This window comes from Prosopis cineraria, unplaced genomic scaffold (assembly GCF_029017545.1).
Source record: "Prosopis cineraria cultivar Desert tree isolate PC_DT_omini unplaced genomic scaffold, ASM2901754v1 PC363, whole genome shotgun sequence".
NCBI classification, from domain to species: Eukaryota; Viridiplantae; Streptophyta; class Magnoliopsida; order Fabales; family Fabaceae; genus Prosopis; species Prosopis cineraria.
The window spans coordinates 36,050-50,599 of record NW_026555690.1 but is presented as its reverse complement, the minus strand read 5'-3'; the positions used below and the strand labels follow the sequence as shown (position 1 = coordinate 50,599).

The 14,550-nt window shown below is 35.4% G+C and overlaps 2 protein-coding genes across 5 annotated transcripts; one reads left to right on the top strand and one right to left on the bottom strand.

Moving 5' to 3' along the window:
• Positions 1–504: 504 nt before the first annotated feature.
• On the top strand, positions 505–9,379 carry LOC129296603 (tryptophan synthase alpha chain-like). Of its 3 annotated transcripts, none has more exons than XM_054935190.1 (10): positions 505–718; positions 1,359–1,502; positions 2,370–2,516; positions 2,587–2,652; positions 3,172–3,280; positions 4,158–4,234; positions 7,722–7,799; positions 8,582–8,659; positions 8,921–8,980; positions 9,065–9,379. In XM_054935190.1, the coding sequence occupies exons 2-10, from the start codon at positions 1,431–1,433 to the stop codon at positions 9,197–9,199; spliced, it is 822 nt and encodes a 273-aa protein (XP_054791165.1). In that variant the 5' UTR covers positions 505–718; positions 1,359–1,430; the 3' UTR covers positions 9,200–9,379. The 3 variants fall into 3 exon arrangements, with proteins under 3 accessions (XP_054791165.1, XP_054791162.1, XP_054791164.1); XM_054935187.1 differs by having other exon boundaries at positions 1,301–1,502; XM_054935189.1 differs by lacking the exon at positions 505–718 and adding an exon at positions 910–1,114 and having other exon boundaries at positions 1,301–1,502.
• Positions 9,380–10,463: 1,084 nt separating this feature from the next.
• Positions 10,464–13,711, bottom strand: LOC129296599 (V-type proton ATPase subunit F). 2 transcript variants are annotated; one of them, XM_054935184.1, is made up of 5 exons: positions 13,461–13,711; positions 12,518–12,596; positions 12,002–12,083; positions 11,362–11,444; positions 10,464–10,815 (listed from the first exon to the last, which is right to left on the bottom strand). In XM_054935184.1, the coding sequence occupies exons 2-5, from the start codon at positions 12,578–12,580 to the stop codon at positions 10,651–10,653; spliced, it is 393 nt and encodes a 130-aa protein (XP_054791159.1). In that variant the 5' UTR covers positions 12,581–12,596; positions 13,461–13,711; the 3' UTR covers positions 10,464–10,650. The 2 variants fall into 2 exon arrangements, with proteins under 2 accessions (XP_054791159.1, XP_054791158.1); XM_054935183.1 differs by having other exon boundaries at positions 12,518–12,601; positions 13,461–13,710.
• Positions 13,712–14,550: the final 839 nt, after the last annotated feature.

Below are 14,550 nucleotides of genomic sequence, written 5' to 3'. Positions count from 1 at the left end.
TTATTATTGTGTATACTGTCTTAAATTTATTATGCTAGATTTAATGTTATGTGTAATATTTTTTAAAACTTTAAATATATTTTTTAAAATTATAAATTGAAAAATAAAAAAATAGGGCCGAGGCCCTGAGAGCTAGAGCCAAGCTAGCTAAAATCGAATTGTAAAGTGAAATTAAACTTTATAGGATTAATTTATTTGGGCCTAACCTTAAGAATCGACCCTAATTGATAGCATTAATTGTATTAATTAATTTAGATTTTTGTGCGCGCACACATGAACGTATGATTTTTTTCTTATTCATTATAAATTAATTTTAAAATAAAAAATAAAATTTTAATAAAAATAAAATTTTTTTCATGCGTGGATTGTTTTAAAGGATGTTTATAGATAAGAAGGATTATATTTACAAATTGCATATTTTATATTTTAAAATGTATATTTACGAAAACAAGTTATTTTAACATGTATATTTACAAAATTTATGTTTAAATGCGCAACGTTCTCACTAGTCACCAGCGATATCCGTCGCAAGGGGGCTGTTCTGTTGAATCGTCGATGATGTGATTTCACGTATCCGCCGAAAAGAGCAAGAAATCCGCTTGGACCTCCTCGCTTCATCTAACTCTACTTATTCACTGGTGGCAAGGAAACAACTGTTTTCATTTACTTCCATACTATCACAGATCTTGTTTTCGGCCTCATTGCTAACATCTCAGAGGTGGGTTGTCTCTGGTTTCGCTGAATGCCCAATACTTGTAAATCGATGGATAGCCTCAAATTTAGTTTTCGTTTATCTTTTTTCTATTCGAATAACTGTGGATATTAAGAAGTTCACACACACACACACACACACACACACACACACACACACACACACGGGGTTTACGAATTCCCTTCATTTGGCTGATTGCCGGAGGTGAAAGTCAATGAGTGACTAGGGCCAATATTTGGGTGAGAACGACTGGGGAAGGTCGGGGCGAGAGAGTTCGGTGCCGCAATGTTGCCGTTGCCTGAGACTTACGGAGAAGAGGGAATCTGCGCCGGGGGTGGCAGCGGTTTGAGATTTCGGTGATTGCACTGTCCTCTGCCTCTCTGCAACAGAACGGGCGTGCAGGTGCAAAGGAGGCTGATTTCCATTTCCCGCTAACGGTTCCTTCCTATCCGTGGGGAGCCATGTCTTGTTTTTAAGAGATTGATATTGATATTAATATTTGTATTCCAAAAAGAACTTGCATTCTCATTTTCAGTGACATTGTGTTATTAAACTCTTAATCTTACTAATCTTCTGCTAATCACTCAGTGACAAACGACCCTTCTTTATGGCTATTGCGCTGAAATCTAGTTTCTTGCAACTGAAGAAATACGAGGTCAATTTCAAGGCGTTTTACCCCTCCAAGATATCTATTGTACCACTTCGAAGATACTCTCCAATGGCTGCTATCAGCACCACAAAATCTGTTGGGCTCGCCAAAACATTTACCAGACTGAAAAGAGAGGGAAAGGTAAGAACTTTCTTCTATTGCTGCTGTATCTTGCCCTTTTCGTTTTCTCTATGTCACTATTCAACTTGAAGAATACTGGATTATCAACTTGTTCCTTAATATAATATGCATATTTATTGATTGCCTATCTTGTCTTTATCATAAAGAGATTTTAGTGGAGCACTTCTGGATGTAGAAGGCGCCCAGAGTTAATTGTATGCTTATCCTTTCACGCTATTTTCCCAAGAGCATGGTTGATGATAGAACATAATAACATTGTGAAATCTATATAGCCGACTCAACCTAATGGGATAAAGATTTTTATTGTTTCTTCCCCTCATCCACTTAACATTCTTCCTGCCATGCGCAAATTATGCACACTCCTTATCTGGATTTGAATCTTTTCAGAGTCATTTTGAAGATACCGGGATATGAACTGGGCTTTTTGGTATTTGATTTTCAAGAACTTGTTAACTGCATGTTAGAGTAGCGTCAATTTATGAGTGCAGGTAGAGAATTCTGGAGTTTAAAGTTATGCCATGGGTCATGTAGAGTGCTGATTCCCTTATACTATTTTGTGCACATTGATGAATCCTACTCAGAACTAATTAGTAATAGAAAAAGGGTTATTTCATGCAGATTTATTCACAATGGGATCAACCAGATAATAAAATTGTTTGGTCTATGCTAATTATTACTTTTGAATATCGTAGTAGCATTTCTTAGTCTGCAGCTGAAATGGGGATTAGATAACTTAGTTGACCATTTTTTAACACCGACGCTTTGACCACCTTAAAATATTGCATTTGATTCTTTATAAGTTTTAAATCCTTTTATTTTCTAAAGTTCAAATGATTTTGTTCCTCTAAGAAGTCTTTTTGTGTCAAGGTGGCTTTTATCCCATACATCACTGCTGGTGATCCTGACCTTTCAACCACAGCAGAAGCACTGAAAGTGCTTGATTCGTGTGGCTCAGACATAATTGAACTTGGTGTTCCATACTCTGATCCTTTGGCAGATGGTCCTGTTATCCAGGTTTGAAGGTTTTATGCACTTTGGTGACATGTAATGTCCATTTCTCAAATTGACGAGTCTTTCTATACAGGCTGCTGCTACCCGTTCCTTGGCAAGGGGTACCAATTTTGATGCAATTATATCTATGTTGAAGGAGGTACAACTGTTGAAATATCTTGCTGTTTATTAATTATGAAACTCAAAACCTATGTTCGGTCACTTTCCTGCTGCTCTTGTAATTTTTCTCTTCTCTTTATTTTTCGATTTTTCACTGACAAGGAAGCTGTGCACATACTCAAAAGTTGTTATGAACCTGTGATGGATCCTGTACTCTTTTTTCTCGATGGGAAAGAAAGGAGATGCAATTACACTTAATGGTATCTTGGGAATATGGTTATAGACAAGGATTTGCTGCTAGATTGCATACATGCATATTATTTTGGTCATCATAGTTGAGCACAAGAATGTATGAAACCATAGATTGTTTTACCAATTTGAATCTTTGACAGGATATCGCTCTTGTCTATATAAAAACATACACACACATCTCAATAGTCATCAAGACAATTACTCCAAATGATGGGGATATCTGAGAAATCTCCAGTTATTGCTTGCTTGGGTCAAATTAATTTTACGTTCAAGTTCAGATGACCGTTCTGCATTGTTAATTTGACAGGTTGCCCCACAATTGTCTTGTCCAATTGCTCTGTTTACTTATTACAACCCAATACTCAAGCGTGGTACTGAGAGATTTATGTCCACTATTAGCAGCATTGGTGTACATGGTAAGTCTTCAATAATTACCTGGAGCTTGTTATATCATTCTGATTAGCCCGCTTATTTAGGGACTCTTATACCTAATAATGTGATAGAAAGCATAGATGAGATTAGGAAAGGAGTTTCAATCTCTTATTTCACATTCTACACTTAAAATTGAAGTTTAAAGAGACATAGCATGTCACTTAAGCCTTAAAAGACATCGTTTATTATTTTAGCATGCCAAAATTGTAGAGGTGCAGGATTTGTGTAACCTGCACGGGTTTCACTGTACAAATATAATTAGATGCATGATTCTGATTTCTGAAGGATAAAATAGGAAATTTTTAGCGCTTTTCTGCCTTGTCCTGATTTGAATTGCTACATGAGGTCGACAAAAAAAATTGCCTGAGAAGTGAAGAGGGAAAAACAAAAGTTTAAAAAAAAAAAAATTGAACTTGGGGTCGCCTGCAAATAGTCCATCGAACTTAAACTTCCAAAACTGGCAATTAGATTCTCAAACTTCCGTACTTCAGCACCTAGATCCTTCAATCTATTGCTAATTTTCACTTGCTGATGTTAATTTAGTTGCCATATCAAAGAATCCCACATTTGACATGTTAGCAAATTGAGCATGAATGGAAACCTGCCACATCAGTTGTGGAGATGTTTGTGGTGGCAAGTGAGGTAGCATCATTGAGAAAAACGTATCAGAGAATGGTTTATTTACTGGAACTTGTAACTGGCTAACTGCAAGGACCTAACTTTGAAAGTAGCGGGGGCCATTTACAAGTGAACCAAAATTCAAGGGAGCTTTTTGCATTTTCCTGGACAAAAGCAACATTTTCTCTGTTTCTTTCCAGTTTAGGTATTTGAATATTATATTACTTTTCCCTATCTTTTCAGGGCTTGTGGTTCCTGATGTTCCCCTGGAGGAGACAACAGCTTTGAGGATAGAAGCTAAGAAGAATGGGATTGAATTGGTTTGTTTACCTTTGAAATGCTGTCTTACTTTGTTCCTGAATTCCAGATGAGGTGTCTTATATTCATTATTGTCATAATGTTAGAGATGTAGTGGTAAACTTCTTTTTTTTATTGTAGTTTGTAATATGAATTTATGAAATGGATCCCTCAAGTCAAGCAGGAGAAGACTTTATAGTGGCGGTGGAACAATGAAATGCTTGTTATGATCAACTTACCTTCTAGTTTTTAGATTTTACATTTTGCAATGTATTTGTTTAAACTCCGCCTATGTTTATAGCCGGTCCCAAGCCCGGGTAAAGGAGGAGGGTTGTGTTAGGCTATCAACAGCCAATGTAAAAATTTGTTGAATCTATCATGAACATGGACAATAGACGTTATAATGTTAATGCTAGGTCGTTGCCCGTAAGTAACGCACTGCATGGCTCGAGTACAGTGATAAGTGAGTTAGAGCCGCTGCATCGGCGCCCGGATGTAGTGTTTAAATGAGCAAGGGCTACCGCGTCATTCTGGACGCACGCGGCTAAAGAAGTTAGTCCATAAGAGCAAAATTAGATTTGGTACTTGGAATGTTGGGACATTAAATTGTAAATCTGTAGAGGTTGTAGGGGTTATGATTCAAAGGAAAATCAATATCCTTTGCTTGCAAGAAACAAAATGGCGTGGAGAAGAAGCTAAGGATATTCAAGGTTTCAAACTTTGGTATACAGGAAAAGTAAGTGCACGCAATGGAGTAGGCATCATTATAGATAAGGAGTGGAAGAAGAACGTTGTAGAAGTTAGCAGAATTGGAGACAGAATTATTTCTTTAAAAATGATAATTGGACGTGAGACTGTTAATATTGTTAGCACTTATGCGCCGCAAGTCGGGACAGAAGCCAGTCTTAAGGAATTATTTTGGGAGGATCTGGAGGGGTTGATTCGACACATACCACAGAGTGAAAAGATTTTTATTGGAGGAGACTTTAATGGGCATGTCGGGAGGGAAGCTGGTCAGTATGCGAGGGTGCATGGTGGTTTTGGTTTTGGAGAGCTAAACAATGAAGGGCAAACTCTTCTTGATTTCTCATTGGCGTATGATTTTAAGATTGCCAACACTTGTTTCAAGAAGAGAGATGTCTCATCACCTACAAAAGTGGAGCCTCAAGGTCGCAGATTGATTTTCTTTTGGTTAGGAACACAGATAGAAAACTTTGTAAAAATTGTAAGGTGATCCCTGGAGATGCTGTAACGACACAACATAGGGTCCTAGTCCTTGATGTGTGTATTATGAGTAAAATCCAAAAACGTCGACAAGTAGTAACACCAAGGATTAGGTGGTGGCAATTAAAAGGTGAGAAGCAAGATATTTTCAAGAGAAATCTTTTGGATGAAGGAATTTGGGATTCTCAGGGAAGTGCTAACATCATATGGGAGGATATGGCTAAAAAGATACGGGAGGTTGCAAAAGTAGTTTTGGGAGAATCGAAAGGTTCTGGTCCAAGAGATAAGGAGTCTTGGTGGTGGAATAATAGTGTACAGGACAAAATCAAGTATAAGAAGAACTGTTTTAAAGCCATACATTTGTGTAACAATGAGGAAAATTGGGAGAGGTACCGTATGGCTAAGAAGGAAACTAAGAGAGCTGTGGGTGAAGCTCGTTCTAAAGCTTTTGAAGAATTTTATAAGAACCTTGAGACGAAGGAAGGAGAGCAAAATATTTATAAGATTGCCAAGAGTAGGGAAAGAAAATCAAGAGATCTAGAACAGGTAAGGTGTATTAAGGATGAAGAGGGAAGAATTTTAGTTACAGATGATGAAATTAAAAATAGATGGGAGACTTATTTTTCTAAACTTTTCAATGATGGAGAGGATTCATCTAGTAACTTGGAGGATTTAGTAACTGGTGAAGGAGAACAAAATTTGTCATTCTATCGAAAAATACGTGATAAGGAGGTAAAGGAAGCTCTTAAAAAAATGGCAAATGGTAGAGCTAACGGACCTGATTGTATATCTATCGAAGCGTGGAAATGTTTAGGTGAAGAAGGGGTGAGATGGTTAACTAAGTTATTTAATGTGATTTTACGGTCCAAGAAAATGCCTGATGAGTGGAGGAGAAGTACATTAATTCCTATTTATAAAAATAAAGGAGATATTCAGAATTGTACTAACTATAGAGGGATTAAACTCATGAGCCACACAATGAAATTGTGGGAGAAAGTAATTGAGCACAGGTTGAGATTGGAGACAAGTATTTCTGAGAATCAATTTGGTTTTATGCCAGGTAGATCAACTACAGAGGCGATTTATCTACTAAGGGGATTAATGGAAAAGTATCGTTGTAAAGATAAAGATCTACACATGGTTTTTATTGATTTGGAAAAAGCTTATGACCGTATACCAAGAAAAGTGCTTTGGAAAGCGTTGGAAAAAAAGGGAGTACGGATTGCTTATATTAAAGCCATACAAGATACGTATAAGGGGGTAAAAACTAGTATAAGAACGCCTAGTGGTCAAACAAAGGATTTTCCTATAAAGATTGGACTACATCAGGGATCATCTCTGAGTCCTTATTTGTTCAACTTGATTTTAAATGTTTTGACGGAACATATTCAAGAGGAAATCCCGAAATGTATGCTCTTCGCGGATGATATAGTTCTTATAGCAGAGACAAGAGAAGAGGTTAATTGCAAACTTGAGTTATGGAGGAGGACATTGGAGTCGAAAGGTTTTCGTCTGAGTAGAAGTAAGACGGAATATTTATATTGTAAATTTGATAAAGGACTATTCGAAAATAATTTGGAAGTGAAATTGGGAGATCAAATTATACCTCAAGTGGAAAAGTTTAGATATTTGGGAGCCATTATTCAAAATGATGGCGAAATCAGTGGAGATATTTTACATAGAATTCAAGCTGGGTGGTTTAATTGGAGAAAAGCTAAAGGAGTTATTTGTGACCGTAAGGTGCCTAATAAACTTAAAGGAAAGTTTTATCGTACTGCTATCAGACCGGCAATGTTATATAGTAGTGAATGCTGGGCTCTAACGGGACAGCAAGAGCATAAAGTTGGAGTAGCAGAGATGAGAATGTTACGATGGATGTGCGGACATACACGTAAAGATAAAATTCGAAACGAGCACATACGTGAAAAAGTGAGGGTGGCACCTATTGAGGAAAAAATGGTAGAAAATCGGTTGAGATGGTTTGGGCATGTACAAAGAAGACCAAGGGAGGCACCAGTGAGAAGAGTGGAACATATAACTTTGAGTCCGATTAAGAGAGGTAGAGGAAGGCCTAAGAGAACACTCTTGGAAGTTGTTGAACGTGATCTCTTAATTAATAATATTTCTAAAAGCTTAATAAATGATAGAACACAATGGCGTCTTGCAATCCATGTAGCCGACCCCACCTAGTGGGATAAAGGCTTGTTGTTGTTGTTGTATAATGTATTTGTTTAATCTGTTAGTCAATGGTGTTGTTTAAAAATATGTTTCTCTGATGTGATTAAGGTACTCCTAACAACGCCCACTACTCCAATAAGCCGGATGAAAGCCATTGTTGAAGCTTCAGAGGGATTTATTTATCTTGTAAGAATCTGTTTCATCTTTCAACCGTGATAGCTCCTTTTTCCCCCGTTTCTCCCCTAATTGCTATAACTTTGCACCTGCTGAGTCCTCCCTGCCCCGCTTAAATTGAATTTTTCATAATCAACAAACTCAAGGACATAACAGAATGAAATTCAAATTCCTTTGCTATTAGATTTTAACACGTCTTTTATTAGATGTACTTATTACTTTTATGCATGCATAGGTCAAAAGTTAGGTAATCAGGTGCTTTATCTATGGTCTTATGTTTTGAGGCCTTGTCCTCAATTGCTCTGTTAATTTGCCTTATTTTTGTTTATTAGAGAAAGATCATTTAACTTAGGCCTTAAATTGCGGGCAACTTGGCCCATGAGTTTGGATTTGCTATTCAAATGATGTATTATTGTTGGTAGCTTTTAAAGAATGAATGATCGAATTTATCCTCAAGAGGAAGACAATGCAAAAGAATCACCTGGTTTCGATTAGTTAAAAAATAAGCATAAGAATGAGGGTTGGTGGGTCAATTTGTGGCCATCAGAAGTGGGAAAACTGCATCACCGATATCAAGAAACCTATGATAATGTTCTTTTGGCTTTTGCATTCTGTCTAATCAGTTGTTTCTGTTTGCACTTTAGCGGATTGGCAGCAATATCGAGTTGCCTCTTGACCCAAAATATTGAAAATAGGATACAAAAATGGTAAAAACAGAAAATGTGCATCTATTTGGCGATATTATGCTGATGAAATATCATGATTCATGGACCATTTCTTGATCTGCAATATAGGTGAGTTCCGTTGGGGTCACTGGAACTCGAGCAGAAGTAAGCGATAAGGTTCAGGCTCTTTTGCGTGAAATTAAAGAGGTTTGCCTGCTTAATATTTGTCTGTAAGTCTTTCATTTGAAGTGAAAATCTTTTTCTGAAGCCACGTTTTGCTATGAAAGTCTTCTGAACACTTTGAAAAATTCTTATCATTCTTTTAACCTGCTTTGCCACTCTCATCTCTTTGGTGGCAACTTGCTTGTGCTGGCAATTGGTCATATGTATGTTTGGTAATTGGCCACCATGAAACTGGGTGAATATTTACTAGCCTGCACACCATTGACTGCCTCATTTTCCTATCAGGCAACAACAAAGCCTGTGGCAGTTGGTTTTGGCATATCAAAACCAGAGCATGCGAAACTGGTCAGTTCTTTGCCCGTAACTTTTGGTGCTTCTATATTGGTGCAGTTGCTGTACTTTAATTCTAAACCATGTAATTTGATACAGATAGCGGAATGGGGAGCTGATGGGGTGATTGTTGGCAGTGCTATGGTGAAGTTGCTTGGTGAGGCCAAATCTCCCAAGGATGGTTTGAAAGAATTAGAAAACTTCGCCAAGTCGTTAAAATCTGCACTTCCTTGAAAACGAGTTGATGAGCTTGAATAAGATTCATATCCTCCAGACCCTTCTGAACTACCCAGCTTGTTTCCCTTTAGTGTTTGTTCCATCTCTTCGAACAACCTTGGAGACAATAATTTAGCCTCTATAGCTAAGATCTTAATGTACCTTGACAGTAACATGAATTTTGGTAAGTTTATTTCATTTGCCCTCTGTTAGCGTGAACAAACGGCTGCTACGTGACTAATAATTTTTCAAAAAAAAAAACAGTAATAAAAAATTTAAATCAATGCAAGACTTGTATTATATGTAAGGCGAAAATTTTAACATTTTAAAAATGATAAATTTTGACATTAAGCAAAAAAGAAATTGATAAATTGTAATATGACTACTTTTCTTCCTCAAAAGCCAAAAATAAGAGAGAGAGAGAGAGAGAGAGTAAAAATGATAACAACTCAAATTTGATGACCCCATGATAATCAATTTAGTTTTAAAGAAAAATGACAATAATTTTTTTTAAATTATATAAATGAGAATTTGATTTTTCAAAATGTCATAACATCAATGAAGTTTTTAAGAATTTTTCTGTCATTAAAAAATTAATATAAATAATTAAATTGTTTTCAATTTAAATATCAATTGTTATTCACAATATCAATTGTTATTCACAAGATATTTTAAAATTCACAATTTTTTTTAAAATTATAAAAATTTAACAGTAATTTATAAATTTTCATTTAAAATTTTAATATTTCTGTATTACAAATATCAATTGTCATTTATAAGCTTCGTTTTAAAATTTATAATTTTTTTGCTTAAAATCCCAAAAATGCAACAATAATTCATAAACTTGCATTTGAAATATTGAACTAAAAACAATTTAATTACTTATATTAATTTTTTAATAACAAAAATTTTTAAAAATTTCAAGAGAATTATGAAATGTCATTCATATAATTCAAAAAAAATTTATTATCATTTTTCCTACTTTTCAACTCTCTTTTCCTCTCCTCCATTAAAAATTAAAATATCTCCATCATCTATAAATTAGGGCACATTTAGAAGCCATAAACTTATATGGGTGCAGAATATCGAAGGGACAGTTATTTCGTCGGTAATTCGCAAACGGAGGGAAACAAAATTCCCCATGCGTTCATTTGCACAGGTGCGTTCATTGCAATGAACAACCTCAAATAAATATTTGTACTGGCACAGCTCCCGGTCCTAGTGCATTGACTGGCGGAAAAAAATGAATTGATCTATTACCATTAAAAAAGAGAAAAGAAAAGAAAATGAATTGATCATCCACCCATTTTGCTTATTAAAAGATCAAGTAATCACCATCAGCTGGATTTACTCCCGGGATTATGGAGTGAAGTCTTAACATGTACAGCAAACAGGAACATGCATAAAATTACTGAGTTTGAAACAATCATTTGGGGGGAAAAAATGCTTCTAACAGAAGACACAGATGCTTAACGTCTCCCAGATGCCACAGATTCAGCAGAGAATAAATACTTCACTCGCGAAAGAACTGAATCATGTGCAGGATCATAAGGATGGTCTTTAGAAGGAATCTCCAATATCGCAGGAACAGGCTTGTTGTAGCTATCAACTAAAAACCTTATCATGTTTGCAACCTGGTTAATTGACAATAGAGTATTAGATCTTCCATTTGACGCCAAAAATCATAAGAGTACGGAACACAGAAATTCATTGTAAATCATAATAAAGAAATTCCAAGGCTAGATTGCATGAAAACACAACTCCATTCAATGGTCATGAATGAAGTCAGTGGTCAGTTGCATAGGACAGACATGACATATATTAATTGTACCAGATCATATATACAAAAATTTCACATAATCGAAGAGCAAAATATCTGCGATGTTAAATGAGCCCGAAACTTTGGCTCAAAATAATCATATATTGCAGAGAAGGGGAAACCTATAATATGGAAAAGAATGATTTAGGCAGAGTTTCCTAAACATGGAATGAGATCAGTATATTACTGAGACAAACCATACACCATACGGTTAGGACTTTTTTCTTGGCCATGATATGGTCAAGACCTTTGGCATCTAGCAATATGATCGACATGATATGCTTGATACCCTTAACAAATTTTTTTTTTTCCATAATTGGGTTAAAGTCGTGTATACCAAAAAAAATAAAAAAAACCTTACATATTGGCTAATCAGCACAATTGCAATATCTTCCCTTGTCGTGAACTCTTTGAATGCATCTTCTATTTGTTTGACAGTGGTTTCTACAAAGACAACACAAGATATGAAACATGAGCATAATCAACATATGTTCAAATCAATATATCGATATAAAGTATAAAATCTATAGCAAATTACACATTTATAAGTCATGAATAATATAACTCATTTTTCATATTCAGAACAATGCACAGGGCTCATATAGTTAAGAAATTAAAACAAATGACAAGAGCAGCTGGCACCATTAGGCCAATGGCAATATCCAATCTCCCGCAAACTGCCTGGTTTCCATCCTATCAACCATTTACTTCCAGGGATTGCTATTCAAGGGATATTCAGCATTGCAACAAAAGGTGCAAGAATATCTTCTACAAATTTATCATGAATCAACATAGGAGGGCGTACACCCCAACTTGTGACATCTTTCAAATCACATTAAAGAATTGTACAGTGCAGGCAGATGTGTGAGAGAGAGAGAGAGAGAGTGTGTGTGTGTGAGAGAGAGAGAGAGAGTGAATATGATAATGGAGATAAAATGGAGTCATTCCATTGTCCTAAGTGAACTTAGCAACTTAAAGAGATCCAAATTTCAGAGCCATACTTGAGTCCACAATAAGGTAGTTTGTCTTCCTACGCAAGTCAACATTGCCCACCCCAGCAAGCAAAAATCCAACAACAGTGTCCTGGGTTAAATTCGTAGAATTGAAAAAACATAAGATTTAACATTGTTATATATAGTCAATCAACATGCATACTTGAAAGAAATTAAAAGGTTATCTAAATTAATGTTCACGAACTAAAATGAGCTTATATGTTTTAGTGATATTTTCTCACATTGGCATTTGTCAATTGCCATCTATCATACAACAAATTGATTTTGAAGACTCGCTGTTTTCTGATGTATTGGGAAATTCTATAACTTGATCCTGAGGAGATTTTATTCAAAACCCACTTTCTCAACCACTGAAGCTAGGTGCAAATGAAGAAAATGCCACATGAACAATTAAACCCTTCATAAGTCACAGAAATGTCTCAAGACCATGCCGATATAAGCAAACATTTATGCTCGACAAGATACACCCCCCTGAAGCATGAGCAGCAAGTGTGGCATTCTTACCTCATCTGCAATCATCGCAATAAGCGCGGAATTTCTTGAAGGAATTTGAACTCTGTTGGCCATTAGTATGAAAACGGTGCTACACTAGATAAAGGAAGGCAAAACAGAAAAAGAAAAGGAGACCATATGTTAATTAGCCACTAATATTCCTGAATACAGATTGTATAGCTATAAAATGAAACGCAAGAACTTGATTTCTGGGGTATACAAGGACAAATTTAAACCATATCAATGGAATAAACAGCTACTTGAAACTAGGTGTACAACCAAGTTAAATACATCCTAATAAGTGTTTTCATTTTTACCTCTATCTCTTAACAATGATATAACTATATAACACTCATATATCAACAAATTAAAGAACATTTGACATTATTTTAAGTAGAAAAGTTCGTGAGTATTTGACTTAAAAGTGGGATTCACAAATATCAAGGGAAAAAACAGAAACAAATTCAAAGAGAGATATAATTTGAAGAAGAAATTAAAATGATACTTCAAAGAAGGCAAAAAAGGGGAATGTTAAAAAAAAAAAAACAAGGCTAATATTACTGGAAAAGAAACAAGAGAAGTAACTGACGTGATCTGGGTTTGAACTTAGAAGGATTCAGTGTGAAACAACTCCAGCCAGAAAAAAGACAGACACGGACACAACACACAACCGAGGGTCTATGCTCGAACACCACTTGATCAAATGCCCAGCCATCAACAAAGAGTTCAATTATGTAAAATTAAACTACGATACATTTTTCTGCCCAATATTTCTCCAATCGAAAATTAAATTCATATTACACGAAATACCCCATCGACCTTCAACCAATCCAAAAACTGGCTCCATCTACTGACTACTTCATCACAGAAAAAATACATCAATGATCTAATACAGTATTTAGAGATTAGATAAAGGAAGCTGCTAGAGCGCACAAATAATCGGGTAAGAGTATACCAAATGTTACGCTTCAGAGAGATGGCGTGGGAGAGATGGAAGTCGATCGATCCAATCGTTTTGTGAGTAACCACTAACCAGGCATATAAAATTACTGAGAGCGCTCCAACAGGCGTAATGTCCTAACTGTGCAAGGGGAGCGCATTCGCGCCGAGAAACAGTATTTTCTGCTGCGTGACAGGGCAAGAGCTGGGAAACGGCGAGCTCATCTTAAGAACTTAGGTCCTAGATCCTGAAGCTCAGTTTTTCAAAATTCTCTCAAATCTTTAGATTTAGCTATTAGGGCTTCGGGTCAAGCCTGGATACCTTAAAAAAAAATTAATATTATAATTTAATTAAAATATTTTAAAATTAAATATAAAATAATTAAAGCAATTACTTTAGTTGGCACAAAAAAAAAATATTTTGATTAAACTTGATAAGAATCAGAACACTTATCCAAGACAATCAAAAATTAAAGTATCAACTATCTAACACCTATGACAAGACAACAACTGAGAGTGAAAAGTAAATCGTGAGAAGTATGAGCGAGAGCAGATGTAATAAATATGAGGGGCAACAAGGCAAGCAGATGAGAGAGAGAGAGCCGACTGACTTTGAGTAAGGCAAAAATAAGTGACGACTGACGAGAGAGTAGATGAATAATTGCGAAATCTTTAATTTTTAAATTGAAAGAGTGAGAGTTTCGATTGAACAAAAAAAGTTGAGAAAGTGAAAGTCGAGAAATCAGAAATTAAAAAAGTTTAAGCCTTACATTTTTTTCTATACACATCATTTTTATATAGATTATAAGAAAAAATAATAATAATGCTTGACGAACCGTCCGAGCCTGAGTCCATTTTTTAGAATTTATCAGGGTTAAGCCCAGAAGCTCAATTATCTTAAAAACTTTTCATTTTTTAAATTCAAACCTTTATTTAAATAAAGCCTACACACCCAACTCTTATTTCTAACTCTAGACAGAACCCTAATGTTTTTATAGAAGCATTTTCAGGTATAACTTATGTTATATTATTAAATCAAACTCAATATTTATTATATTTTATATTATAGTTGACTTATTATATTTGTCAATAATATACATTATATT